Here is a 27,786-nt window from a genome sequence, read left to right on the forward strand (position 1 = left end):
TTTTGTGCATCTAACAAATCTCTCAGATTTCAAATACATCAGTCTATTAACATAGAATACAAACTAAATTTTCATGTCCCAAACTCTCTCATCCCGAATAATGAATTTTATTTGAAATCTTTCTTATGCAATTTCGCATCAAATCTAACTTTATGGTCTGAGACGATAGACATCTTTTAATAATTTTTCTCGAATTTTCGGCGCTAGTTTCAGGTCGAAATTCGAAGTTTTGTCCGATCAAACTGAAAAAAAAGCTCACTTTTGGCGATGTAGGCAGGACGATAGGATTTTTTTGGATACATCTCTTATATATGCCCTTATTCTGGTAAACCATTCCATATAATCCAATATCACTCTTCCCATTACATATTGTTCCTTGGATAATTTTTCCAGTTGAATTGGAACTTAAATATGCAAGAACTCCCCAATCTACTGTATAAACATCAAATGAGCAGAAGTTTTCAATAACAGCATTGTTTTGAAATATGCTATCAACTGAAACCCCTTGACACTTGTTAAATACTGTTAAAAAAACTAGAATGGAGTAATATTGAACACTTTCGAAATTGATTGCCGCTTTATAAGCACCAAGGTCAATGAAACTACATTTGTATGTGAAACATTTGCTATATTAGTAGCTTTAACTTTTGGATTCTTGCCCATGATTACTGATGGTGGACTGCTGCTTCCATAGTATTTTGACCATATAAAGCTCGGGTCATCTACTTTATGAAGATGTAGATTATACAATAATTGCTTAATTAGTGCGATGAGTGTGAGGCACTATTATACTTCATAAAATAAACCGTCTTGAAAGATATTCAGCAAACCACCTCTGAAAAGTGAAGTAAGGAAAAAAAAAGCCAAGTCAAAAATTGAATTGAAAAAAATTTACAATCAAATTGAATTTATTAACACAGTAAAAACATATTAACATCTCTTTCCTAACCTTAGAATCTCCACAATAACCATGGAGTACATTGAAAGGATCCTTTCAAAAAGTCAAAAACTGAGAGACATACTCGAAGGATAATGAATGCGAAAAAATCTTAATCATTGGTTCATAATTCATCAACAATAGATGAATTTGCATATGCGAGGCTGTTTATATTTGAGAAATTTAAGCGCTCACCTAACTGAGGGTATCACTCAAATCTGAGCTAATTTTTTCCTTATGTTCCAAATACTGCAAATAGTGATCATGTAAAATATTTTAGTAAAAATCGAAAATAAGCCGCTTAACCATGGTAGGTAAAATCACTCGTAACACGAAATTTTGACATTAACACTCTCAAATTTGAGGACTTTACGTGTTGTAAAGCGTTTACAAATGTAAACAGTTTACAAATGTAAAGTTTATTTATTTTGAAATCGGCAAAATTCACGGGCGCTCCCGCCCGTAACGATACAAAATTGAGAGTGTTACGAACGGTAGTTTTAGCATCGATTATTTTTACCTACAGATGAACGAAATTTGTTTAACATAGCCCATTAGGGCAAAACGATGAATCGACAATTCTCTGCTTGCTAAATGAGGCTTATGAGCAATAACGTTTCTCTCAATTATTTGACAACACTAGCAAAAATTGAAAGAGCTATTGAATCCACTTCATGCTACAACAATTGATACATCAAGGTGGGTTTAGATGATTTATGTGACCGGATTTTCTTTTTCCGTCTACACTATGCAAAGAATTCAATGACGAAAAGTGCTTCGGAATTCTGTAAAATAAATGTTTGGACCAATTCTTTACCGGCTTCTTAGATTACGCGGATTAATACGCTGAAAAATCTGCAAGTGTCGCAGGAATGAAGAGCAGTGGACAAGGCATCTTTCTAGTCCTGGTTCTGAACATAGAAATTGTCAATCTTGGCAGGATATGTCTCTAAGGTGGCAATTCTGGCAGATAAAATTTCTTGATAATTTTCAAGTCTAAATCCAAGTAGATAAAATTTCTCATAAGCATTACATTCGGAAATTAGCAATTCTGATTCATTCAAAAAAATTTTTTTTCTTTGAGAATTTTGAATGATATTTTCAAATAAATTCAATTGAAACTATTTTTTTAAATGAATATCAGAATGTTATATGCAAATATCTCAGTGTTATACAATATATATAAAGACTATCAATCTTCTATATATGTACAATAATGTGAAACAATCGATTTTTCTCAATACTTCATTTAATTTGAATTTGAAATGAAAAATAATATTTACTTTATTTCAAATATCTTTGTGTTTCTCATTCAGAACTCAACAAACTACATTATTTGTCGAAGGAACTGGAACTCTCACAACTACAGAATTAACACAAAACTGCGACAGAAATTCCATCAAAATTATACATATTGGAGAAGGTTGTACAGCATTTGACTCAAACCCACTTTATTCCTTTTCAATTCTAGTAGATCTTTATCTTCCTTCAACATTACAAACAATAACTGGTCGAGATACATATTATTGCTTTGCATTCAAAAATTTTTATTTCCCAAATGGGAATGATTATTTAGAACTTGATGATTATGGTGCATTATATTTCAAAGGGAAAAATCATCTTATTAGATTACCACCACAGAAAACAATATTTAGTTTTTCACCAGAAACAACTATTATTGGACCAAATGCATTTACCGAAAGCAAACTTGAAACTTTGAATATTTCGAATAATATAACATCTATTGGCAGTGGTTTTATTACATCATCTAATATCAATAAAATTTACATGGACAAAGGCTGTAAAGTAACAATTGTTAATGGATGGGGGTATTCAGCAAAAATAGAATGCATATTTTTATCTAAAAATGTCAAAACTATTAATTCTGATGCTTTTAGAATTGATACAAGATTAAATACAATTGAATTCGAAGAAGGTACTGAACTTATTTTTATTGGATCTTATGCATTTTACAGAACAAATATTACGAACTTCAAATTTCCTTCAGGTTGCACAAAAGTATCGTCATATCTATTCAGTCAAGTCTCAAGTTTAAAAAAGATCTATATTCCACCTTCGTTAGTCAATATCGATACTGATGCATTCTCAGGTGCACCAAATATAGAGTTGATCGAAATCGATCCAGAGAATCCTGAATATGATGTTATATATCCAGCAACACTTATTTTGAAGAATGGAACTAGTTTCATATACATATCGCCATCAACAACAGCATTCACTATACCTTATTATGTAGTTAGCTTCGGGAAGACGATTTTCCAATCATGCACTCAATTGACAAGTATCAATGCTGATACATCGAGTCCATACTTTGACTGTGACGGTGGTATTGTTTACTCTAAAGGATTCAGAACTGCAATTGCGTGCATTGGAGGTATAACATCTGTTACTTTGAATCCTCTTTGTACTTCGATTGGAGAATATTGTTTCAACAACTGCACCAAACTCACAAATGTTGAACTAAACGAGGGATTGCTATCTATCGGATCTTACGCATTCTTTTCCATCAATTTTACATCAATCAGAATTCCATCATCCGTAATATCTCTAGGAACATACTGTTTTTATTCGTCAAACTTACAATACATTGAATTTAATGGAGATGGACCAAAAACAATTTCCCAAAGCTGTTTTCAAGAAAGTCAGATTAAAGAAATTCATTTTGGGAAAAATCTTCAGTCACTTGATTATCTTGCATTTTACCAATGTAAACAAATAGAATGTATTACATTCCATCCTGAATGTTCTATAGACTTTTCGCAAAATCGAATATTTGGAGATTGTAATAAATTAAACAATTTTCAACTTCCAAAATCAGTAGAAAAAATTACTAGCTTCTGTTTCTCAGGAACATTTTCCTTAACAAATTTTTTGATAGAAGAAGGATCAATGTTGAATTATATTGATGAATTGGCGTTTGAAAATTCGGCAATTGAGTCGATTTCATTTCCATCATCATTAAACTTCATTGGTGTGAATGCATTCAAAGGTTGTTGGAAATTAAAGATTGTTAATTTTTCAAAAGATATCAATTTGAAAGTGTTAGGAGGAGGGATATTCAGATCATGTATAGTTCTACCTAGTATCGAGATTCCTGCATCTGTCACAACATTCGATCCTTCGTCTATTGGTTACTGCTCATCACTAACTTCGATCAACGTCTCATCTGAGAACAAGAATTATTCGAGCAACGATGGCATTGTTTACACGATAAACAAAGAGAAGCTCGTTTGCTGTCCAGGAGGTAAAACATCTGCATTTATATACAAGAACATATATGTTATTGGTTCCAACGCATTCTGGGGATGCTCTAAGTTGAAGGATCTCACATTTGAGGATGGATGCAATCTTCGGATAATTGAAGAAGGGACATTCTACTCGTGCACATCTCTCTTCCGTATCGACCTCCCCATGTCTCTTGAGACAGTCCAGAAGAGCGCATTTGAAGGATGCACGAAACTTGCCATCATCACATTCCCTGACTTCGCGATGGCGGACTTGGACTACGAATCTATATTCGCTGACTGCACATCGCTGACGACTTTCTCTTTCGGAAGGTTCTGCGCTCTGAATGCACTCGGAGAAAGCATATTCTCAAACTGCGTGAAATTGTCGACAATCAACATACCAGCAAACTGCACAGCAATAAGAGCTAATGCGTTTAAGAACTGCGTCTCGCTGACAAACATATCTTTCGAGTCTAACTCGAGAATGTCCACGATAAGCGAGACTGCATTTGCAGGATGCACGTCCCTGACTAATTATACTGTTCCAGACTCATTCGTCAATATAACATCTTCCTGCTTCGGAGGAGCGACATCGATAACGACCGTCAACATAGGACCGAATCTCTCAATCATCTCGATCAGTAGCAACGCATTTGCATCATTCAGACTGAAATATTTCAACATCGGCTCTGGAACAACGATATCTCGAATCGATTCATATGCATTTGCCGATAAGCAGATAGAGACATTCTCCCTCGAGTGTGATGTCTATTTATCATCTTACGCATTCAAGAACTGCGTGAATCTGAAGTCAGTTGGAATTCGTCATATCAAGGGTGATCTCGAGTCAACATCGAAGAAACTGATGTCGACAGCATCGTCGAGTCGAGAGTGCTACACAATTCCAGAAGGTCTTTTCTCAGGATGCAAGTCTCTCGAGAGCATAAGTATAAACATGAACATCGAAACGATATCTGATTACGCGTTCATGAACTGCTTCAAGCTCTCGTTCACGATCCCTCAGTCTGTTGTATACATCGGCGACAAGTCATTCATGAACTGCAGCATGATCAAGAATGTCCCCGCTATGGCTGAGCACATTGGAAACTTCTCATTCTACGGTTCTAATGTCTGCCGTGTCCTGAAAGTAAATTCAGGAGTAACATACATTGGATCATCTGCTTTCACAAAGACTGCTGTAAACTTGATTTTCTACTGCGGTGAGAGAGACTTCTCCAACTTCTCATCGTCGTTTGAGTCTGGAGCTAAAGCGATCGTTTCTGAATCATATCCGTCAAACATCTTTTGTGGTGCAGAGACTTATTATATTCCATTTAATTTATGTAATGATATGATTAGAATTCAAACCGATCAAGATAAACTTCCAAAACCAATTGGAAAATTCCATAACTCATTCACAATTCTTCTTCTCTGTTCAACACAACATCTCGGAATTTGGTGATATTATTAAATAATTCTAATCTGACTCTTCTTCTGATTTATATCCCCATTTTGTTGCTAAAAATATGTTTTTTCCCATCAAAAAACGGAAGCCTCATTCATATCTCACATTTTTGTTTTTCTCGACATGATAAATTTTTAGTTAATAATATGACTCATTTATCATGTTGCTTTAAACGTAATATATATTAAATTAATTTAGTATATTTTTAAGTGAGATTCTCACTGAGAATATATTGTGACGTTAAAAGTTGCCATAGATTAAGACTGCACTTACGCCCATCTGACCTTAATTAAAAATTTGACAACTGTCATGAATCGTCATTGAAAATTAACATTAAAAATCTTAATCGAAAGCCTTGCTATAGGGACGAAAGAGCACCCTTAAAGGTAATCTTTAAATGACATGGAAATATTTATGTTGGATGATATTCTGAGATCAGGAAATGTCAAATTGCCACAAAATTTAAGCAGAAGCGCTTAATAATTCGCCAAACCAAATTCAATGCCTTTTCAATCGCGATTTTGAGGCAAAATTATCATTACATTTTCATTATCATTTTAAAACAAAATTAATTATTTTTTTTATTTGAATTACGAAAGAGAATCAAAACAATGCAGTTTTAATGAGTACATTTGGACAAATATTTGAACTGCCCAATTCAGAAACATTATAAGCTTTTTCTTTATACTTATTCATCATCTCTTCACGAGCTTTTTCTTCTGGAATTGAGTTAATAAATATTTCTGCCTGCGCTCTTTTGTTCCTTGCAATCAACATGGCAACAATAAATGCTCTCTGGTCTGGGAATGATTTAGCCATGTAGCCGAGCATTGAGTCCTTTCCCTTGTTAACAACTGCCCTAGCAATAATGATCCTGGCTCGTTTGTCATCCATCTTTGCGTCTTCTTTTGCAAAAGTTAGTGCTTCAACAATCGATTCATCGAGGAGAATTTCGATGATTTTGTTGATAGGCATTTCTGGAGTGATTCCGTATTTACTGCCGTATTTGTTGGTGGCTGTCTCTGATGCTTCTCTGTAGAGAATTGCGTTGCTTGTGAACTCTATTGCGTTCTTGCCTAAAGATGTATTCTCTTCTTTATTTTTGGCTTTAAATAATTGTTTGGACATGTTAATTGTCTCCAAACCTTGTGCACCACCGAGAATTAGTGTTTGTTTCCTGAAGATGAGGTTCATGTTCTGCTCGGATACGTTCCTGTAGATGCTGGCGAGGACTTCGTCGCTGAAAGAAGGATTATCTTTTTTAGGATTACATTCAGCAAGGGATTCGATGACGGAAATTGCTTCGGGGTTCTGTAAAATAAATGTTTGGACGAATTCTTTGCCAGCTTCTTGGATTGCGCGGAGTATTACGTTGTAAAATCTGCAAGTGTCGCAGGAACGAAGAGCAGTGGACAAGGCACCTTCCCAGTCCTGGTTCTGAACATAGAAATTGACAAGCTTGGCCGGATATGTCTCTAAAGCCGCAATTCTGACAGATAATCTTTGTCTATTGAGTTGAGCTGCACATCTGGCTATATCGGCTGCATTAAAGAGTTGCTCTGACTTCCGCTTCTCGATAAGCTGGAAAGCGTTGTCGTCGCTGTCTGCATAAGCGTTCATAATCACGCAGCACCATTCCGTCATGATTTGGGGACAATCGACACCAAGGAAATCTGCAACCTCGGCTGCAATGTCGAACATGCCAAGATTGGCAAATTTCATGGGAAGAATAACGGGATTTGTGTCAGAAACGTTTTTGGTGGGCATTATGATATTGAGAGTGTCCTTTATGGCATTCATAATTCTGAGAGACTTGACACATGCCATTAAATCGTAGCTTTGGCGGTTTTCGCAAAATGATAAACCAAATGCAGCGGCAGAAACGAAAGTTTTCTGTAGTTTTATATCGTAAGTATAATAAGATGCCGTAATGCATGAATTAATAGCAGTTTCGAGTGTTCTCTTGACTTGCATTTCATCAATTACTCTTCCGCTCTTTTCTACGAAGGCCTGAATGAGGGTATACGCTGGAGATGGGTCTGTCTTACGTGTTGCATCTCTAAACTCTTGTGGAATGAAAGTTCCGACTGTTAACTGTCCAGGTTCAAAAATAAGGGCCGTTGTATCGTCAGCGAACACTAACGGCGTGGCCGAACAAGTTCTGATGTCATCTACGCCGTATTGAGAGCAAATAGTGACGTCATCTGTATGAGTAATCAAAATTAAGTCACCGAACCATGTCATGTTGAAAACAGTGTCTTCTGCATCGTTAACTTGAACTCTTGCCCAGACATCGCTAAGATCGCTTTTGACAATCATCATTTCTCCGGTTGCGTAGAGAATTGCAAGGAAAGAGTAGTCGGAATTCAAGCAGCATTCCATAATTGTTGACGCAATTGGTAATTGTTTGAGTCTCTCTGAGTTTCCGACGTATAAATATTGTTCTAAGCCGTAAGCGAAGAATATTGGCTCGTTATTCTCTGTATAGTTAGGAGGGATAGCAATGATTTTGAAAATGTCAGTGGGAGTCTCTTGTAAGTGATGGAGTTTTGTGAAATTTTCGAGATAGCATATTTTGTTCGATCTTGTGCAGAATATGCAGCCATTATCCCAAAAATCACAGGCACGGACATCAGCTGCTAAATCGAATGAGACTGTAGAAAGTTTTCTTCCATTTTTATAAACAATACACGTTGTTTGACTTGTTTGAAGAAGAACAACAACTCTGTCATCAACTGTAACATGAATGAAAGCGTTATTTAGTTTGTCTGGTAAATAAATGTCATTAACTTGATTAAATTTGTGATCATAAAGAATAACTTTACGAGAATTGTCGGCTGGATAGTATGCAATAAGACGACCTTTTGTACCGCCAGCGTATTTGTCATAACCCTGACTAAATCTGTCAGTAATAGGAATATATCCCCAAATAGTTTCCCACCACATGGAAAGATCCTGTAATTGCTGTGTGTTTTTATAGATGTTTTCTATTTCATCTAAATTACACACCTCTTTATAATCTAAATCCATCATTTTTTTTTATTTCCAAAAATTTTTTTCCTTCTAAAAAAAAGAGAGGATAGACGAAATTTTTAAGACTTTACGAGTTTGTAGCTAAAAATATCAAATAAAACAAATTATCTCAAAAAATAATAATATTGCCATTTACCAATTTTCTATTGAATCTAATTTCGTCTTCTTGAACTATTTTTACTGTACAAGCGACTAAACTTTAGCGTCTTAAGGCAGATGTTGGACATGCAATGTTGAAAACTTATACTTATCTTGATATTTTATTCTTATTCTTGTGGAAATCGTTTTTTTGGATGTGGGAATCAATTTGTTGGTATCTTGTATATCTAATGAGTCAATACTGCAAATTCCATCAGTGAGATAAATTTGACAATTTTTTTGAAAATTTCAAAATTATGGATCCTGTTCCTATTCTTCAACAGGAGATAAATTACAATATGTCAAAACTCAAAAAGAACTTATCTAACCGTGAAGATATGCTGAATGATAAACGTGGTGGAAATATTGATATATTTAATAACATCGGTGTGCAAATGCTCGATGATATTAAGGTAATTAGAACTTCACTTTCAGATATTGCCGAATCAATAGAAGCTGTTAGAAAACACATGGGTGATTATAATATTACCGAAACAACTTTACTTCAAAGAGAACAATATATTAAAGTTAATCTCGATGAACTTATAAGAATTGAACAAGAAGTTCAAACACAAAATAACAGACGAAATACTTTAAATAAAACTGTATCTTACTCTGGACCTCAAACATTTAGCAATACGGATGGGCAACAATCATTAACAGACATCATTAAGAAAGATCAAATCGAAGATCTTCATTATTCTGCAACTCTTTCAAAGCAACTCGCGAATCAGATTTTTGATGAGTTAAATGACCAACAAAATCTTATTTCCACATTAGATGATGATGTTACTAATGCTGACGAAGCAATGAAAAAGGTTACTTCTGAAATTAAAAAATTAATGGAAATAGAAGGTAAAACGCCAACCATGCTTGTTGCAATTTTATCTGTTGTGTTTATAATATTACTTTTTATTGTAATTTGATTCCTAAACTTATGTTTTATTTTATAATTTTTGTTACGAATTAGATTCATACTATGACATTCAAAGCAGCTTCTGATGAAAGTACATCGTCAACAAGATTTCCTTCAATAGAAGAAATTTGAAATTTGTCACTTTTATATATTTTTTAGAGGTAATGTCATCAGATAATATGGATTCTGCGGTAAATGCTATGCGTGCTCTACAAGATCGTATCAATGAACTACAAAATGAAAATGAAATCCTTAAACACGATATAACAATTCTCCGTTTAAATTTATCTGCACAAAATTCATCTAACATGGCGGTAGACGCTCAGTTAAATAGTAAAGCACAAACACTTGCAAGTGAATTAAATGCAGTTTCACAATCATTAATTACATTAAGGCAGCTTCGAAGAGATAAAAACGATTTAAAAGAACTTAATACAAAAATACAAGCAGAATTGGGTCAACAATTAAGAAAAAATATATTAATGCGTAATAAAATAAAAATATTAAAATCTAAACTTGACGAAATTCTTGGATCAGAAGACGAACTTGATGCAATTCTTTTACAATATGTTCTTCCAGAACCATCAAAATCAAACTCTCATCTTGACATTCGCTTTAATCTGAATATGAAAACGAAGTCGCCTAATTCAGAATCCGCAAAATTACAAGTTTTGCTTAAGCAGGTACAATCTCTTCCAGCAACTCCTCACGGCGAATCCGTTAACTTTAAGAATGAAATTTTTTCAACTCTTTACAAAGTTAAATCCAAAATAGATCAGTTAAAATATGAAATAGAATTGGTTCAGGATAGTAACAAACCACAATCCTTTAAAGATTCAGTGATCAAGAGTAAAAAACTTCAGATTGACGTTCTCCAGTCATCTACAAACAGATTCCACCAATTCTCACAAGCAAAATCACAACTCAAATGATTTCACGTACTAATTTTGTTTTATCTTATTTTTTGTTCTGTTTATATAAATCTATCTATGCTAATTAATTCCAACACATTTTCGACTATTTGAATAACATACCAATTCGGTTAATTTTTGTGAAATGAGATTTTATTCAATATTGAAAAGATTCTATTCTATCTTGTTACAGACAAATTGAAATACATCACTAATGTGAATCTCATCTGGGGTGAAATTGAATCTAAGAGTCTTTCAAACTCGTAATTGATGTTCTTTTAGGGAAAGAAATACAGAATTTAGAGATAATAATGGAACTATAACGTGTTTGATACGTTCAGATAAAACCACTTTTTTAATGTCAAGTTTGAAGTAGCGTAGATTCAATTTGATTGCTGACTATTTTTGAAAAGCAGGTTGTTCAACGGAAATCTGAAAACCAATTGTTTTCGCACACTCATTCCAAGTCATAGAATTTTGACCAATAGCATGATTTGACAAATTTAGCCGTTTGAAAGGGAATGCCGCCTAAGGCATCCAAAAGTCACTCTTCGAGAAAATCAACTCCAGTGACATCCTCAGACGATGACGCATTAGCAAATAATTATGCTCCTTCATCAGCCACATCAAGAATTAAAAAAAGAAGGAGATCATCAAGATCTCCATCGCATTCAGTTGCAAACAGCGCACCAGTTACTGTTGACAGTATTCTAACACCAAAAAAGTCATCTTCTCGTTTAAAATCGTCGAAAAAATCTGCGAAAACTGCAGCCAATACAATAGAACCAGAAACGAAAGAGGAGAAGGAAGAAACAAAACCAACAAAAAAGAAAACTCAAAAAATTATTGTGAAAAAGAAAGGTAAAATTACAAATGAAGATATCCCCATACCAACTGATGGTAAAATCAAAAATATCACTACAAAAACAGCAACAAAGAACGGAAAGAAAGTTATTCAAAAAACTATTGTAATTAAAAAATCAAAAAAGAAACCAACGAAACCTGTTGAGCCAGAGCCAGAACCAGAGCCCATAATTATCAAGAAAAAGGTCAAAAGGAAACGACCAGCTAAGAAAATCATACATAAAAAAGTTATTATTAAGAAAGTTGCTTCTAAAAAGAAGGCACCAAAGAAAGAAGAAGTTCCTGAGCCAGAGCCAGTTATAATTAAAAAGGTTAAAAAGGGAAAGAAGAAAGTTGTCAAAACTAAAAAGAATATTATTACTGTTGTAAAGACAAAATCGAAAGATATTACTAAGGAAGAACCAGAAACAACAGAATCAAAGACTCCTACGAAGAAACCTGCCAAAAAAGGCAAGAAAAAGACAATTAAAAAGACAATCAAGAAAGTTACCAAAAAAGCTCCGAAAACAACAGATCCATCACCAGCGCCAACACCTAAAAAGTCAAGGCGTGGCAAGAAGAAGAGGAGGAATACAGCGCCTGTCACTCTTGACTCAATTAAATCAACATCTTCTTCTAAACTCAGCCGTAAGAAAGGAAAGAAGGGTAAAAAGAAAGTGGCTAAAACAGTCGACTTTACAACGGACGAAGAAAACGATCTTGAGTTCATGGAACAAATATTAAATCGGCCAGCAAGAAGAAGACATACAAATCCTGTAGAAAAGGTTGTTGAAGAAGTTGTTCTCGAAGTGGGTGAAAATGGAGAAAATATTCCAGTTCTTAGACAAAAAACAGTTATTGATGAATATTATTCCGAAGATGAACTCGAATTGCACTATCAAGATATTGATGCCTCTAAATATGAGAACAGACCGATCCAAATCCTTCAAAACCAAGATCCAGACGATCAAAAAGTTGAAACTAAAATTAATGTTGCTTCAATCCTTGCAAAGATGAGCGATACCAAGCCAGCAGCTCCTCCACCAGAGATTATTGTTGATGACTCAAGAGTTCCTCAAAATCTGAAGTCAATGGTCGCTCTTTTAGACTTAACACCAGCTCCTCAAATTTCCCAATCTCCAGAATTGATTCCTGATGATGATGACGAACATTTGAAGATTAATATCAATCCAATAGAAGTCTGCTACTCATATCCATTCATGGCTGCAGACAACGCCCTAAAATGCGCAATAGAAGCAACAGAAAAAAAGAAAAACGTGGCTCAGTATTTACAGGAAATTCACGCGGATAATGTGACTGCTGTATTGACAATGAAAGCTGGAGCTGCAATTGCACAGGAACTAGTTCCTGCTCCAAGACTTGTTATTCCAAAATATACAAGATCTTTTGAAGTCAAAGGTGAATTTTAATAATTTTAATATTTTTTTTTTGTTATGTATATATAAAGAAATATATATTTGTTGTATTGTTATAAATGATGGAAGCAAACTTTAATTAACTATCAATATTAAAATATATCATATTAGCAGGCATTTTCTTAGAGGCTGATGTAATTCAAGCCATCTCTCGCTATGGACTGCTCCTTTGGAGAGTAGGAAATCTTTTATTTTATGATGTCCATAATCGCATATAGAGTCAAGAGCAGTTTTTCCATTGTTGTTTTTAATATTAATATCTGCCCCATTAGATATCAAAAGTTCTGTCATTTCTTTATTATCTTTCATTATTGCAAAATAAACAGGAGTTATTCCCTTATCATTTTTTTGATTTACATCTGCGCCGTGCGAAATGAGAAGTCTTACCATATCCTTATTATCCATTAAAACAGCTTCATGTATTGGATAAAAATCAGGTCGATTTTTCACATTAATATTTGCACCATGTAAAATTAAAAGTTCAACAATTTCTGTACTCTGCCTACGAACTGCCGCATGAATTGGATAAAAGTCAAATTCATTTTTCGCATTAATATCCACGCCATGTGCAATTAGCAATTTAATAATATCAATACTACTGTGTCCAACCGCGAATAAAAAAGGTGTTTCACCAAACGTGTTTTTAGCATTGATATCTATTCCAAGCGAAATAAGTAAATTAACAAGTTCTAACCTATTGGACCCTAATGCATTCAAGAGGGCCGAACGAGCTTCATCCTTTGAACGAAAATCAACACCTTGCGAAAGAAGATATTCGCATAGCGATTGAATTTGGAAAAGTGGAGAATAAATAAAGCAAGTGTTAATGTCATTTGTTTGATCTAAGTATACTAAAAATGCACGAAGATTTTTATAGTATGCACATATTGATATTCTAATTTCAATTTCAAATTCATTTCGCAGATATGTGACAAAATCGATATTATGTGACATGATTGCATTTACCATGCAATGCCTGTTTGGTCTGATAACTTTTAAGCATTCACTGATAATATCTGGATTTCCTCCCAAAAACGCGAGTTCAAGAGATTCTATTCTAATTTGTGAGTTGTATTTAGTTCTTAAAAGTTTGAAACAGTGAACAGAACCATAAAAGCAGCAAACATCAAGATAAGTCAAAATACTTTCATAGTAAGCAGGATAAACACTAGGAACCATGAATATTTCATCATGAAAATCTTCACTTTCAATGAGTGAAATGAATGTACATTTGTCATCATTCATAATAACTTTCAATATTGGTTTTTCTTGGAAAATTGCTTCCAGTTGATCTTTATAATAAAGTAAATCTTTATTGTCTTGATGGAATTCTTCAATTATCAAATGGGCAAGATCTAAATAAGAATTCATGTAGCGGTGATTAATACATGCAGCCTGTGTTATTGCATTTATTATACGATCTGGAGTGCAAATTTTTGTATTGATCAGGTTATTTTTGACATTATTGTACAATTTTTCGATTTCTTCTTTATCGGATGTCTTGAGCTTATATATTTCATCGAATATATCGCAATAGACCCCGTATAGCTTCATCAGATTGAGGTAATGCTCCTTCTTAGTCTCCATAATAAAATGACAAACTTCTTTCGGAAAATCCTGATTCAAGCAAGCATTAGAAAATTGATAATTCTTATGTTTACATAAAAATTCCGAATTTTTCAAAAATGCTATTTAAATCAAATATGATGCCATGGTGATGATTGTGTTGTAAACAGAAATTCATCAAAAGTGACACCTCAGAAAAGCTAAAATATTGAATTTTTGGAACTTTTGATAGAGCACGTTTTTAAATATTAATTAAAGTAAATGTATATTTTGTAAAGATTCTTTTTAATAAAAAATAAAATTTTGAAGAAGAACACAAAATCTTCTGAAAAATAATATCACATAAACTCATATTATTTTCTAATATATAACTATTTTATATAAAAATCAAATTCAATGATCTTAAAAGCGAAGGATAAACCTCAAAATTTACGAATATAATGAGTGGGAATATAATGCTTATCTATCATAAAACCATATGAGATATCAATTTTTGCTTTACGCCTAATTTTTGACGACAATTAGCAAAAAATGTTAAATGTTAACACTCAGTCCATTTGAATATGAAAAATAAAATTGACTTTGATTAAATGTTTTTATTTATCATGCAATTCTTCTTGCGACCAAAGATTTGAATAAAAGTTCAAAAAATAAGATAGCTTAAAAAATAATATACGGTAGTGTTTACTAATAGATGAATAGTATATAAATTCTATTAAAATGGATTTGATCCAAAAAAATATAAAACCAAAAATAATTGTTATAATTTAAATGAAGAAGTAATTTAAAACGATTTTATTATGATCAAATTTTATATATATTTTTGGATCAAATCCATTTTAATAGAATTTATATACTATTCAATGAATAGTATATAAATTCTATTAAAATGGATTTGATCCAAAAATATATATAAAATTTGATCATAAATAAAATCGTTTTAAATTACTTCTTCATTTAAATTATAACAATTATTTTTGGTTTTATATTTTTTTTGGATCAAATCCATTTTAATAGAATTTATATACTATTCATCTATTAGTAAACACTACCGTATATTATTTTTTAAGCTATCTTATTTTTTGAACTTTTATTCAAATCTTTGGTCGCAAGAAGAATTGCATGATAAATAAAAACATTTAATCAAAGTCAATTTTATTTTTCATATTCAAATGGACTGAGTGTTAACATTTAACATTTTTTGCTAATTGTCGTCAAAAATTAGGCGTAAAGCAAAAATTGATATCTCATATGGTTTTATGATAGATAAGCATTATATTCCCACTCATTATATTCGTAAATTTTGAGGTTTATCCTTCGCTTTTAAGATCATTGAATTTGATTTTTATATAAAATAGTTATATATTAGAAAATAATATGAGTTTATGTGATATTATTTTTCAGAAGATTTTGTGTTCTTCTTCAAAATTTTATTTTTTATTAAAAAGAATCTTTACAAAATATACATTTACTTTAATTAATATTTAAAAACGTGCTCTATCAAAAGTTCCAAAAATTCAATATTTTAGCTTTTCTGAGGTGTCACTTTTGATGAATTTCTGTTTACAACATTTTCCCCACATACAAAATGGAAAATGATTGAAATCAATTTGATTAATTACAATGGAAATAATAGCGTATCTTCCTTGAATTAAAACGATTAATGCTATGTGAATGATCAATATACAATGGTTAGATGAAAAATTTGACAATTTTAGTTTATTTTTCATTTTCATGGATTCTGGGGAAGATTCAACTAAAAATATTAACATAGAATCATCTGTTTCCGAAATTCTAACAACGAACGAAATTTCAAACATTAATTCCCACATTTTAATCGATTATGTCAATTCATTATTTCGTAGGAAAAACTCAAATGAAACAATTTTAAAAAATATTGAAACGGTTGTAGGTGAAACTGCTTCTGAAGAAATATTTAAGATTTTTGAACAAAAATATGAAAATCAAAATCCCGAAAACGCCAATGATTCCATTCTAGATGATACATTAAAGAGAAGAAAACCAAAGCCAGGCTGGTCCACCCAAATTGTCTATGTTACTCCAGAAGGAATTACAGATCAATTAAAAGAAGACATACTTGCCGAAATTCTTAGTTCAACAAATGGAACTCTTGTGAGCAAAGAGAGATTTATTGTATTTGTTGCTGGATTAGAATCGTCTTTCAATTCAATTTCTCGAATTTACAAAGTTTTTAAACTCTTTGGCAGAATATGCGCTATAGAAGAGGACAAAGAAAATAATGTTGCATTCATTGAATACGCAAAATTAGTCGATGCTTATCATGCTGTCAAAAAAGCCCAAAAACTGCTTGGAAATAAGTGCCTTAGAGTTGAGTTTGCTAAACCTCCAAACCCTGATGCAATTCATGCAATCGAGCAAGAAATTGAGAAAAATAGGGGCATTTGGCAGCAAAATCAAGAATCTGAGATTCATAAAGATGATAATACATTAAAGAAGAATATAAATATAAAAGGCATTCTAGTAGATGAAATGAAAGATATTTTGAAGAGAAAAATGAAAAATTTCTTGGCAGCACTTAAATATAACGATGATATCACTCCGAAATTGCTTACTGATATACAAGACTTAGATAAACTGATCAAAGAAAATGAAAAATCAGCAAATCCAAATTAATTACTTTAACGTTGATTTTTGTGTTTTATTTGTTTGTAAACTATATTTATATTTCAATAACTATTTGAATAAAAGTCATTTCTAGTTTAAATTCTAAATGAATTCCTAAATCAATTAATTTCAATCCAAGTTGATTGGAGAATGGGACAAGAGGCTAATAAATAAGCTACTGATCATTAGCAGATCAATCTCAATCCTGAAGGATTTCGGAAAAAGTCGGTATTTTATATCTTTTGGAAAGTTCTGAAGTGATTGATAAAGCAGAGGATGCAAATTCTCCTCTTATATTGAAAGATGAAGAAATAAATGCTAACACAGAAGATCTTGCAAGCATTGATGATGGACATAGTGAATGTACTACAGCTCTTAGATACGTTTTTACATCTGCTTTCGTTTTAGCAGTAATTTACGTTTTTGTCGAACTTTTTCGATGAAGTTGCAACCGATTTTATATTACCTTACCGTTCACTCACTTATTCTTACAAATTATGAATCAACTTTTTTACATTTTCTTATAATCGATAATTTGATCTATTTACGATCCTCAAAATCATCGAATTTAATTACCACATAACTGATGTAGCAATTTCTTAGATACTTTTTATTCATTGACAATTTTTTTTTTAAAGTTGTCTATTTGGACCTAGAAAATAGGCCTTAAATTCCTGGGCGATAAATATTATTATTGTATATCTACTAGAGAAAAATAAACATTTAATTATTTTATATCTTAAATTCTGGCTGATTTGAAATCAGATCTTTTGGTGCTTTCTTGTCTTGGTTAAGAGGATATTCCATACTTAATCCAGCAACGTCCTTTAACCATTTAATCAATTCAACACGGTTTTCATAGCATGCTAAGTGCATTGGAGTGTTTCCTTCTGCATCAGCATCCTTGAAAGGTGCATCGTTGTTGTAAAGCATCTGTAAGAACTCCGGCGTGCACTTTGGATTGACGATTGCTCTGTGAATGCAATTTGAGCCATACTTATCTGGCTTGTAGTTAGTGTAGTCGTGAATTATAAATAAATCTGTCATTGGAGAGTTGCATCTTGAAACAGCATAGAAAAATGCATCTCTTCCTTGTTTAGTTTTGAGGGCAGGATTAGCTCCAGCTTCTAGTAATGCAGCAACAACTTGGACAAATTCACATGATGCTGCTGAAATCATCGGAGTCCAACCCATATCATCTGCTTTATCGGGATTATCGCCGTTTTCAAGACATTCTTGGACTGCGCGGACATCTCCACGAGTTGCAGCCCAGTGGAGATGAGTGCGTTCATCAGTTTCGACATTTGGTTGCTCTTTCTTTTGCATATTTTGTGAAAAAATTTTGTTTGAACAACTAATTTCAATAGAGAAAGAAATCACCAGGAGCATGAACAAAAAGCAATTATCCAAAGAAAAATAAAGGAAATAAAGCAAGTTCTTATATTGTTTTACTCTTAAGATTTCTAGATGAATTATTAATGTAAGCTCATTTGGCCGAGCGGTCTAAGGCGCTAGTTTTAGGCACTAGTCCGAAAGGGCGTGGGTTCGAACCCCACAGTGAGCATTACTTTTTCATTTTTTTTGAAAAATAATGTAAACTTTTTTTTCCAAAAAACTGGATGGATGTAACTCAATATAAATCAGATTTTGTGAAATATATTGATGAATTTTTCAACTCAGATGAATCCAAAAACTCATCAATTAAAGAACTGAAGAGCAAAAAGCAAGATTTATTTTATTATCAGTCAAAAAAACTTGCAAAATCAGATAAACGTAATGCAGAAATGATACGCAACAAAAGAGTCCTCCTAAGCAATTATATTTCAGCAAGTACTGAAAAATTAACTCCTCAGGATGAATATTATCAAACTCGCGTTGAAAGAGAAATACTTTTAGGTCAAATATTTGGAGAAGAAAAGGAAAAAATTAAATCCGCTAAGCAAGATTATCAAGCACAAAGAAAAGTTATGGCTGATAAAATTGAAGTATTAAAATTACAATATAATACATTGGTTTCAGATAACAAGCGAATTGAAGCTGAGCTGCAACATTATCATCGCGTAAAAAGCGAATTTGACGTTTTCAAAACCAACAAAAAGCTTACGGAAGAGGAAAAGCAGAAAAGGAATTGACTTGCAAAAATGCATCCTAGTCATATAATTCTTCTTTCCTGTTTTTTAAAGAAATACAAAATGAAAATTACATTTCCTTCTAATGGCTTCGACAAGACGCGGATTACATTACATATGTATACATATCGTTATTTTTCTGATTGTTATGATTGTAATCTTCAGCTTTTTATTCAGAATTTTTGAGACTCTACAATTTATGGAATTTCTGGCATTTTTAAGATGCTCATATCGTTTTTATTAATAATTTTGTTTGTTTTTATAAAGAATATTTTTTATTTTTTTGAATTGAGCTCGCATAGATATTTAGAGAATAGTTGATATCTTGATGTATTGTACAGGGCATGATGTATAAATATATTAAGATTATTTAGTTAAACATTGTCATCTACTTTTGATATATTGGAGATTTCTAATATGTTTATAGATTTTTGGTTTTTTAGTCAGAGTTCCTCATGCAAATGGATTTTACATGAGAAATATGAATACATTTCAATTTTTGATTTTCAATCATCTCATATCTCGACTTTGGCCCTGGGTATTTCCATAAGATTCCATATATTATTAGAGTATATGATGTTATTAATTTGTGCAAATTTGCAGGAAAAGTTATGCAAATTTGGTCAACTTTACTTCACAACAAGAAAACACATCACGCCTGTAATTCCCAAAAAAGTTTTTCTTGCTTAAGTTTCGAACGTTCGTATTGTAATAAGTTTTATTTTGTTCGGGCAGACTATTGCATGTATCATTTCAATAAAAGTTAAAATGATTTCGAATTATCTTCATGTTTTTTCTTCAAAACGTGAAAAACAAACAATAATATATATTTATTTTGATCTTTAAAATACTTATCTGATAATCCATAAAGCTGAATTTCAATAGATTGTCACTTAGGACTGTTTAAAATACCTCATCATTTTTGAAAATTTAAGGTTATAGTGTGTCAGTACCGTTGTTTTTATGATTTCAAGCAAGTTTCTAGAAGGTTGAAATGAAGTCATTCTGAAAAAAAAATTTTAGTCCTCTTTCATATGAATCTTCTTATAACCATTGCCCGAACTGCGAAAACAAGAGCTAAAGAAAGAATAAATGGCATATGGAATTACTTGGATACAATTTAAAGGTTGGTAATCTTCTGTGAAATAAACTTTTGGGAATGTGGCGTCCAAGTCAATTTTTGTATATATCCGGCTAACGAATTTAGTATCTTGATACTCTTCACCTACTAGATAAATATTTTCTGGACTCATATCAGTTAAAAACGAAGGCGAGTAGACATAAAATATTTTCCGATAAACCTTTCCATATTTATAGAGTAAAGCAATTTTGACATCACAGTCAAGAATATGTAAAATTTTTCCTATTCTCAGATTTGGATACAATTTTTTGATTTTCATGTCAGCAGGAGCTTGACCATTTTTGTCGTCAAATAGTTGAAAGATTTGTTCATACGTGCTGATGCTTTCAATTTCAACTAAAACAACTTGATGAACAACTCGCTTAATTTCATGATCGAAACCAGGAAATAGAATGAATATACTGGACATATGTTCTGGATTTAAGCTGACTAAGTAAGGAAACTTTGGAACTATAAAATTACTTGGGTCCTGCAATCGATCTTTTGTTCTTTCATCTGATTTAGCAAACTGATACGCTTTATTTATAATATCTGGATTTTTAAGAAACCTATCTGAGTCGTATTCTTGATATATACTAATATCACTTTTCTTTAACTCATTAAGTAATTTTTCTTGTTCAATTTTCTTAAGCTCTTTAAGTAATTTGTCTTGATCAATTTTCTTAAGCTCATTAAGTAATTTGTCTTGATCACTTGACATGAAAAATTTTGATATGTCACTTTTTATAAAATAACTTAAAAAATTATTTGCAATTTGGACGGAGCTTGCCTACGATTTTAACCATGTGTTGTTGAAACCATATATGAATCTTAGCTAAAGTATAGTTTATAAGTTTGTCACCATCTAACGTATGAATTTTCAAATAGTTTAGTCGGTTTTTGCATTTTTAAAATGTTAGTCACCTTTCTCCTTCCAAAGTGAAAAAAAATTGTTTAAAATATAAAAAGAATTTTTATTCGCATAGGCGACAAACAAGGATTTATAAATAAATAATGGGGCTTTGAGTATTGATCTGAATTGAATCAGATAATTAGCCGTAAAAAATCTTCTAATAACGATTTCTCATGCATGAAAGATGGCTATGAGTGGCGTTAATGAGGGCGTTTGATAATTGGAGTTGGACATAAAATTTGGAGATCTTAATTTTTGAGAATTTTGGTGCGATCTTACTGGTACAAGCAAGAGTATGGAAGGAGATTGAACTGAGAAAAAACTAGAGCATGCAAAAGAATCATGCTACAGCTTAGTTGAATGTCATTTATGCAAATAAAAATATCTTTTTCAAATTTCAAACAAATTTTTGCCACTTTTTGAAAGAAGATAAGGTAACAAACATTTTAAAATGCAAAACCTAGACTTAAACTATGCCGAATGTGAGCTCACCGTTACGGTTTTTTCTTTGGGGGCTCGCAAGCTCGCCCCCAAAGAAAAAACCGTAACGGTGACTAACATTTAGGAAAAATGTCAAATATGTTCATTTTTTCTGTATATTCAGCCATAATTTCACGTAGTTATACTATTCAACTATTATTTAATATTTTTATCGATTTAAGGGTACACCCATATGTACGTTTATTTGAGAGGAGGAGGATTACCCTCTCAATTTTGAGGGATTCGTTAGTTTATTTTCTCGATGAATATGCAATAAAATTTGATTTTTACCTTATCAATATACTTCATATAATATACACATTTATGGCAGTCCCAACGGGAACCGCGGTAATTTACCGAGGTTTCCGCACACCGGTTCCTTTTTTTAGGAATTTTTTAGATTAAAAAATATGCTTTGTAAATCATTTTTTGTAAATCGGCAAAAATTTGGAAATATTCTGACGACAATAAATCTGGGAATAGTATTTTAAATACGAGAACAACCTATTTAAAAGTGTTTCGCTCGATTTTGTATAATTTCAAATTTTCGCATATAGCTTTCCGTGAATTACCGTGATTTTACCGCCACATCAATAGTTTACGACACTTTTTCCGTAAATTGAGTAGTTTACTGCACTTTTTCCGTAAAATTGAGTTAGGGAATCCGTAAAATTACCGTACCTCACTTCTAGTTGAAAATAGCATTAGTATATAATAAATAGATATATTATTCATATTTTTGATTTTGAATTACGGAAAAAGTGAGTTCAGAACTTCCAATTATTATTTGATTAATTATGTTAAAAATACTATAAGGAATTAAAATACATAATGTTGAAATTTGAATTACGGAAAAAGTGAGGGTGAAAGTGAAGTGAAAAAGTAAGATATTTTTTGTTGAAATAATCATAGTTGTACAATTTTGAAACTATATGTAAAGCTATAAATTGAATAAATTCAAAAACAAAAATTGTTTATTCTTATTAATAAATTTATATTAAGGGTGCACACGAGAGGATCATGTAAACTTCAGAATTTAGAACCTTATTTTTGGGCATTATCTTGGCTACCTATTTAGGCTCGAAAAGCAAAAAATATCAAAAAATACAACTTTACTCCATTATGACCCTTTCATGGAGGTAGTTTTTATCCGCTAGTATTTTCCCTTTGAATCTCTTTACAATTCGAAATCAAATTCAAATCTCAGTAGAAGAAAGGAAGAATCGACTTACTACGGTTGTAATACGAATAAATACATATATTTAATTATTTTTATTTACATAATAATTGTTTGAAGCTCATATTCCATCAAATTTTTAAATAAAAACATTAAAATGTTGAAAATGTTCATATATTTTAATAGGGTTTTGGCACTTTATTGAGGAATTACTACATACATAGTCGAACTGAACTTGATATTTTGAAATTTAAATTATTTATCAAAATTAAAATTTAACTTGAAATTTATAATTATTTAGTCATATTTTGCATAATTCTGTTACATATTAAGTTCTGTCAAAATGTAAGCTATTGAATTTTTTGAGAGGGAAATAATCGTCGAGGAAGTAAAAAGTGACGCTTTAGGAAATATTATTAGAAATATGATAATAAATATATTTGGAAAAATATGTTTTTTTTCAAAAATTGAAATGTTCATAGAATATTTTGAAATATGTAGGGAATTGAATTCGGTAATATATGATAAACAGGATTTTTAAATTTCAAGGAAAAATAGCTTTTGTGAATACTTTTGAGAACTCTTCTCAAAGATCATGATTCAAATATATTAAGAGCCAAAATATTAGAGATGAGTTCACAATCAAAATTTTACATTTTAATTATTTAGAAAAACGTATTAACCTCAATAAAAAAATATCTCAAAGATTAATAGTTAATTTAGGGTTTCCTAGCTATCTAGAGGGAATTGTTCCTTATGATGTATATATTTATAATGTATGCATCATAAGGAACAATTCCCTCGCTGAAGTGAGAAAACTTGTTCGCAATTTTCATTTCGAACAAGTTTTCTCGTTTTTAATAAACTAAAGGCTATGAGGCACTGATTATATATTAGTGCCTCATAGCCTTTAGTTCCCAGTAGATAGCTGGGAAACTTTCTCCAAATGATAAGTTATTTAGAGAAAGTTTCCCAGCTATCTAGAGGGAATTGTTCCTTATGATGTATATATTTATAATGTATGCATCATAAGGAACAATTCCCTCGCTGAAGTGAGAAAACTTGTTCGCAATCATTTCGCATTGCGAACAAGTTTTCTCACTTTTAGTAGGGAACTAAAGGCTATGAGGCACTGATTATATATTAGTGCCTCATAGCCTTTAGTTCCCTGTAGAAAAGATCGAAATTTTATTCTGATTTTAACTGATCTATATTTCGCTTGCGTTATTTGAATCTTTTCTTTTGCATATGTCATTCCTTTCACTTTTCGAATTTCATTTGCCTGCATGCTCTCTCGTTTTGGTTGAAAATCAACTCAATCTTAAAATGAACTTCTTCATTCTTTACAATAAATTCAATTTTTTTCGAGATATATCTTTATCTACCCCTATGTGAGCTGCATATTCTTTCTCGCTAAATTCTTTTGATTCTTCAGAGCTAAAAATCAAGTTTAATAAAAATAATGTTTATTCATAATTTTGAAAACCAAATTCAAATTTGAATGAGAATTTTTGAAAAAAATATAGAATATTTCAATAGTTTGGAATCTCTTCAACTTCCCACTGCTTATTAACACATTTTTTCCAGAGCGGTTTATCTTCCTTGGTCCATTTCTTAAATTTGTTGTAAACCTCTCTTGGAGTGTATGGTCGAACTCCAATTTTTGGATGAGCGCCATGTGGCATGTCATTGTATTTTTGCCTGAATTCTTCCAATTCCTGATTGATGCTCTCAAATTCTGAAGGCTTTGGAGCATTTTTGTCCAGTGATGGCCAGAGGCGTTCAATTTTGCCATTTTGACGTGGCATGTATGGAGCTGATTTTCTGATTTGAATGTCATAAGTACCGTACCTTGAATAACCGGCGAACCATTCAATTGGTCATAGACCAATTTGAGATACCCTTTTCAGAGGAATCTAAAATGTTGTTTATATGGTTATTTATATATTATTTAATCATTTTCTTAAATAAAAATCATAAGTTCTCAATTTTTCTTCATAACGATTCTTATAAATTTTAATGTTTTTACTATGAGTGCTAAATATTATTAATTACTAAATGATTTTAAAAAGAAAAACATGTTTTTACTTTGTACGTTAACATACGTTAATATCACTTCGGCTATGGATAGAGGCCAACAGCGCCTTATTAATGAGAAAAACATTAGCCTCTTATCAATGAGATGGAAGTGTATTCGTGGATTACAATTGTGAATTCAGATACACTTCCATCTCAAAAAATGCAATCAAATTTGTATTGAATTGCATTTTTTGAATACATGCTATTGGCAGTTGGGTTTTTAGTGCATTTATATTATATTGGTACTAAGGCTTTTGGAAAATTAAAAAAAAAAAAAAAAAAAAAAAAGGTAGTGGGGCCTCCAGGCACTTCGTGCCCTCTAGCCCTGAAGATGTTTAGTATAACTTTGTCCGGACAAGTAAGGGTCTATCGTCGCTACAGGAAAAGTTACAGGCGTTCCAAGGAAGTATACTTTGAGAAGCCTTTTTCCCCTTATAGAATGAGATAGGACGGTTATTTTACAAAACTGACAACACTTTGACCGAGTAGTTTTTTTGTGCTGAACAAAAAGTGTCATATAAACATCTGTCAAAAACCGTTTTTTACTTCACTTAAAATGCCACGTAAGCTACGTAAGAATATACGTAAGAGGAAGAGAGCATTGAAACATCCAATAGTAAAACTGACACCACAACAACAGTTGCAACAACAAATGATGAATGACCCCACTATGTTGCAACAAATGTCAAGCAACCCTATGCTTTTAAACCGAGTTATTGGTGCACAGAGTGGAGGTTTAAGAGCGGCACTTTTAGCGAAAATGGCAGGCTATGGTGGAGCTGCAGACGGAACAGCTTATAACCCTCAAAGTCAAATGAATTTGAGTTCACTCAAAAATCAAATAACAGATGTCAAAAAGTCAAACATAGACATACAGAAACAAATAAGTGAAAACGAAAAGAAACTAGAATATGACAGACACACAAAGAAACTCAATGAGTTAAACGTAGAGAAAAAGAAGAAAGAAGAACAACTGAAAGAACTAAGTACAGAGGAATATGCGAAAAAAGTGTCAGAAAAAGCAGCAGAAGTAGCAAAAATGGAACAAGATGTTATAAATTTGAAAAACCATACTACTCAATATAAAGTACTGAAAGATGAAGAGATAAAACAAAAAGCCCTGAAGACATATATGGATAGCGATGAGTATAAAAAAGAAGTTGAAGCAAATGTAAAGGCAGAAAAACTTTTACAGTTGCAAAACCAAAACCGTACAGTATGAAAACTTAGCACAAGAAAGTAAAAATAACGACGCAGCCATGCAAAAGGCAATGAAAAGCGCAGAATATATAAAAGCTAATAATGACTGGTTAGATGCCCAAGCCAACGCTAAAGCAGCCCAACTTATAGGGTCAATAAGGACAAAAATACAAGCGGATGAAGACAGTTCAAATGAAGCTTTAATGAATGCTGACTTTAAGAACGCCTTCGAAGCTCTTCATAGTAAGGTGAAACTAGTGAACGACTTCTCATCTGGAAAGAAACTGAAGTCTGAAGGTTTCGACAAAGAGTTAAGAGAAGTAGCACAAAATATGACGAAAATAACAGATGCAGCAACGAGACAGGCAGTTCAAAGTGCCTATGACGCCGTTAGAGCAACTGTTGTGGAAAGTCAAGAAAAAGAGTTACAACAGACCAAAACAGACCTAGTAAATGCTTTCTTAAAAACGAAAAGTCAGGTAGGACATTATGCTGCAGATGGAACATATGTGCCAGCTGGTGGAACTTATATACCAGCTGGTGGAACTTATATACTAGCTAGTGGAACTTATATACCACCAAACCCTCCAAGAGAAGCACCTGCACCAGGACTACCTAAAACATTTACATCGTCACATGGACACAGACACAGGCATGCACCAAAACCAACAGTTCAAAATCCAGCACAGCAACCAACAGTTCAAAATCCAGCACCACAACCAACAGTTCAAAACACTGCACAGCAACCAACAGTTCAAAACCCTGCACAGCAACCAACAGTTCAAAACACTGCACCACAACCAACAGTTCAAAACACTGCACCACAACCAACAGTTCAAAACACTGCACAGCAACAACCACAAACAGAGCAAGGACATAAAAGAAGTAGAGAACAAGGAAACCAAGAATTCTTAAAAATGCTTAAGGAAAATTATGGTTACCCAGATACTCTTGACTTTAGTGACAGATATAAAGAAGCTATTAGAAAGTTCAAGGAAGGAAATACTGACCCGAACCTATTTAGCTTTATGGTTCAGCACCAAATGGGATATAATTTCAAACCTGGAAAATACAAGCTCGCTAAGGGATATGATTTAATAGCATATCATCCAAATGACATGACTGAATTTACTCCGAGATATTTGGTGTCAGAGCTAAATGATAATTCAACTCTCTTCATGAAACGCGTAAAAAAATAGAGACGGAACGAAAGAAGAAAGGTTTATGAGTCCGGATGACTTAGATAGGGAACTTGTTAAAAACGGTCTCGGAATATATGAAATGCCAGCAGATGAGGTACAAGAAACTCAACAGGAAGAAGTTCAGATACAACCAGACATGGAAGAAATAGTTCAGCAACAACAGCTAGAAGAGCCTGAAGGAAACAAACAAGTCCCTCCTTTGGAAACTAACTTCACAGAACTAGATGAAGATTTGGAACAGCCGAAAAATCTTGACCCTCAACAAGAGTATGCGGGGAATATGGAATCTTTCCAAGAGTCTAAGAAAAATTCGGCTGACATAGTAGAAGAATATCGAAAAATGTTCG

The 27,786-nt window shown here is 32.4% G+C and overlaps 13 protein-coding genes, 1 non-coding gene and 1 pseudogene across 15 annotated transcripts, besides 8 other annotated features; 10 read left to right on the forward strand and 5 right to left on the reverse strand.

Moving 5' to 3' along the window:
* Positions 1 to 2,725: 2,725 nt before the first annotated feature.
* TVAGG3_1006990 (leucine-rich repeats (6 copies)-containing protein) lies at positions 2,726 to 5,647 on the forward strand (the record flags this gene model as incomplete). Its single annotated transcript, XM_001308640.1, has 1 exon — positions 2,726 to 5,647. One exon carries the CDS (start codon positions 2,726 to 2,728, stop codon positions 5,645 to 5,647), a length of 2,922 nt encoding a protein of 973 aa, XP_001308641.1.
* A 260-nt stretch (positions 5,648 to 5,907) lies between these two features.
* Positions 5,908 to 6,033: a mobile genetic element.
* Positions 6,034 to 6,253: 220 nt separating this feature from the next.
* TVAGG3_1007010 (regulation of vacuole fusion, non-autophagic) lies at positions 6,254 to 8,680 on the reverse strand (the record flags this gene model as incomplete). The annotated part of the gene is made up of 1 exon (XM_001308641.1): positions 6,254 to 8,680. The coding sequence occupies one exon, from the start codon at positions 8,678 to 8,680 to the stop codon at positions 6,254 to 6,256; it is 2,427 nt and encodes an 808-aa protein (XP_001308642.1).
* A 391-nt stretch (positions 8,681 to 9,071) lies between these two features.
* On the forward strand, positions 9,072 to 9,803 carry TVAGG3_1007020 (SNARE motif, subgroup Qc domain-containing protein; the record flags this gene model as incomplete). The annotated part of the gene is made up of 1 exon (XM_001308642.1): positions 9,079 to 9,747. The coding sequence occupies one exon, from the start codon at positions 9,079 to 9,081 to the stop codon at positions 9,745 to 9,747; it is 669 nt and encodes a 222-aa protein (XP_001308643.1).
* An 83-nt stretch (positions 9,804 to 9,886) lies between these two features.
* Positions 9,887 to 10,724, forward strand: TVAGG3_1007030 (nuclear distribution protein NUDE family; the record flags this gene model as incomplete). The annotated part of the gene is made up of 1 exon (XM_001308643.2): positions 9,902 to 10,527. A coding segment is annotated over one exon (626 nt), but the record flags the coding sequence as incomplete, so codon positions are not given.
* A 445-nt stretch (positions 10,725 to 11,169) lies between these two features.
* On the forward strand, positions 11,170 to 12,921 carry TVAGG3_1007040 (uncharacterized protein; the record flags this gene model as incomplete). Its single annotated transcript, XM_001308644.1, has 1 exon — positions 11,170 to 12,921. The coding sequence occupies one exon, from the start codon at positions 11,170 to 11,172 to the stop codon at positions 12,919 to 12,921; it is 1,752 nt and encodes a 583-aa protein (XP_001308645.1).
* A 67-nt stretch (positions 12,922 to 12,988) lies between these two features.
* Positions 12,989 to 14,543, reverse strand: TVAGG3_1007050 (protein ubiquitination; the record flags this gene model as incomplete). Its single annotated transcript, XM_001308645.2, has 1 exon — positions 13,030 to 14,514. One exon carries the CDS (start codon positions 14,512 to 14,514, stop codon positions 13,030 to 13,032), a length of 1,485 nt encoding a protein of 494 aa, XP_001308646.1.
* Positions 14,544 to 14,651: 108 nt separating this feature from the next.
* Positions 14,652 to 14,689: a mobile genetic element.
* Positions 14,690 to 16,026: 1,337 nt separating this feature from the next.
* Positions 16,027 to 16,064: a mobile genetic element.
* Positions 16,065 to 16,227: 163 nt separating this feature from the next.
* On the forward strand, positions 16,228 to 17,148 carry TVAGG3_1007080 (RNA-binding domain, RBD family-containing protein; the record flags this gene model as incomplete). The annotated part of the gene is made up of 1 exon (XM_001298463.1): positions 16,228 to 17,148. The coding sequence occupies one exon, from the start codon at positions 16,228 to 16,230 to the stop codon at positions 17,146 to 17,148; it is 921 nt and encodes a 306-aa protein (XP_001298464.1).
* A 260-nt stretch (positions 17,149 to 17,408) lies between these two features.
* TVAGG3_1007090 (proteasome regulatory particle assembly) lies at positions 17,409 to 18,522 on the reverse strand (the record flags this gene model as incomplete). The annotated part of the gene is made up of 1 exon (XM_001298464.1): positions 17,872 to 18,465. The coding sequence occupies one exon, from the start codon at positions 18,463 to 18,465 to the stop codon at positions 17,872 to 17,874; it is 594 nt and encodes a 197-aa protein (XP_001298465.1).
* Positions 18,523 to 18,623: 101 nt separating this feature from the next.
* On the forward strand, positions 18,624 to 18,703 carry TVAGG3_1007100. Its single transcript has one exon. It is a non-coding gene; the product is annotated as a tRNA-Leu (tRNA).
* Positions 18,704 to 18,758: 55 nt separating this feature from the next.
* On the forward strand, positions 18,759 to 19,561 carry TVAGG3_1007110 (uncharacterized protein; the record flags this gene model as incomplete). Its single annotated transcript, XM_001298465.1, has 1 exon — positions 18,759 to 19,271. The coding sequence occupies one exon, from the start codon at positions 18,759 to 18,761 to the stop codon at positions 19,269 to 19,271; it is 513 nt and encodes a 170-aa protein (XP_001298466.1).
* A 726-nt stretch (positions 19,562 to 20,287) lies between these two features.
* Positions 20,288 to 21,109, reverse strand: TVAGG3_1007120 (uncharacterized protein; the record flags this gene model as incomplete). Its single annotated transcript, XM_001298466.2, has 1 exon — positions 20,288 to 21,109. One exon carries the CDS (start codon positions 21,107 to 21,109, stop codon positions 20,288 to 20,290), a length of 822 nt encoding a protein of 273 aa, XP_001298467.1.
* Positions 21,110 to 21,179: 70 nt separating this feature from the next.
* Positions 21,180 to 21,273: a mobile genetic element.
* A 594-nt stretch (positions 21,274 to 21,867) lies between these two features.
* Positions 21,868 to 21,962: a mobile genetic element.
* A 1,315-nt stretch (positions 21,963 to 23,277) lies between these two features.
* Positions 23,278 to 23,318: a mobile genetic element.
* Positions 23,319 to 23,682: 364 nt separating this feature from the next.
* Positions 23,683 to 23,767: a mobile genetic element.
* A 155-nt stretch (positions 23,768 to 23,922) lies between these two features.
* Positions 23,923 to 24,010: a mobile genetic element.
* A 480-nt stretch (positions 24,011 to 24,490) lies between these two features.
* On the reverse strand, positions 24,491 to 24,766 carry TVAGG3_1007180 (uncharacterized protein; the record flags this gene model as incomplete). Its single annotated transcript, XM_051254436.1, has 1 exon — positions 24,491 to 24,766. One exon carries the CDS (start codon positions 24,764 to 24,766, stop codon positions 24,491 to 24,493), a length of 276 nt encoding a protein of 91 aa, XP_051080010.1.
* An 827-nt stretch (positions 24,767 to 25,593) lies between these two features.
* Positions 25,594 to 26,231, forward strand: TVAGG3_1007190 (protein of unknown function, DUF4106 family; the record flags this gene model as incomplete). The annotated part of the gene is made up of 1 exon (XM_051254437.1): positions 25,594 to 26,231. A coding segment is annotated over one exon (638 nt), but the record flags the coding sequence as incomplete, so codon positions are not given.
* A 77-nt stretch (positions 26,232 to 26,308) lies between these two features.
* TVAGG3_1007200 (protein of unknown function, DUF4106 family) lies at positions 26,309 to 27,144 on the forward strand (the record flags this gene model as incomplete). Its single annotated transcript, XM_051254438.1, has 1 exon — positions 26,309 to 27,144. A coding segment is annotated over one exon (836 nt), but the record flags the coding sequence as incomplete, so codon positions are not given.
* A 10-nt stretch (positions 27,145 to 27,154) lies between these two features.
* Positions 27,155 to 27,781, forward strand: TVAGG3_1007210 (annotated as a pseudogene). The gene has a single exon. A coding segment is annotated over exon 1 (627 nt).
* The last annotated feature ends 5 nt before the right edge of the window (positions 27,782 to 27,786 follow it).

The sequence above is a fragment of the Trichomonas vaginalis genome, chromosome I (assembly GCF_026262505.1).
Source record: "Trichomonas vaginalis G3 chromosome I, whole genome shotgun sequence".
Lineage (NCBI taxonomy): Eukaryota > Parabasalia > Trichomonadida > Trichomonadidae > Trichomonas > Trichomonas vaginalis.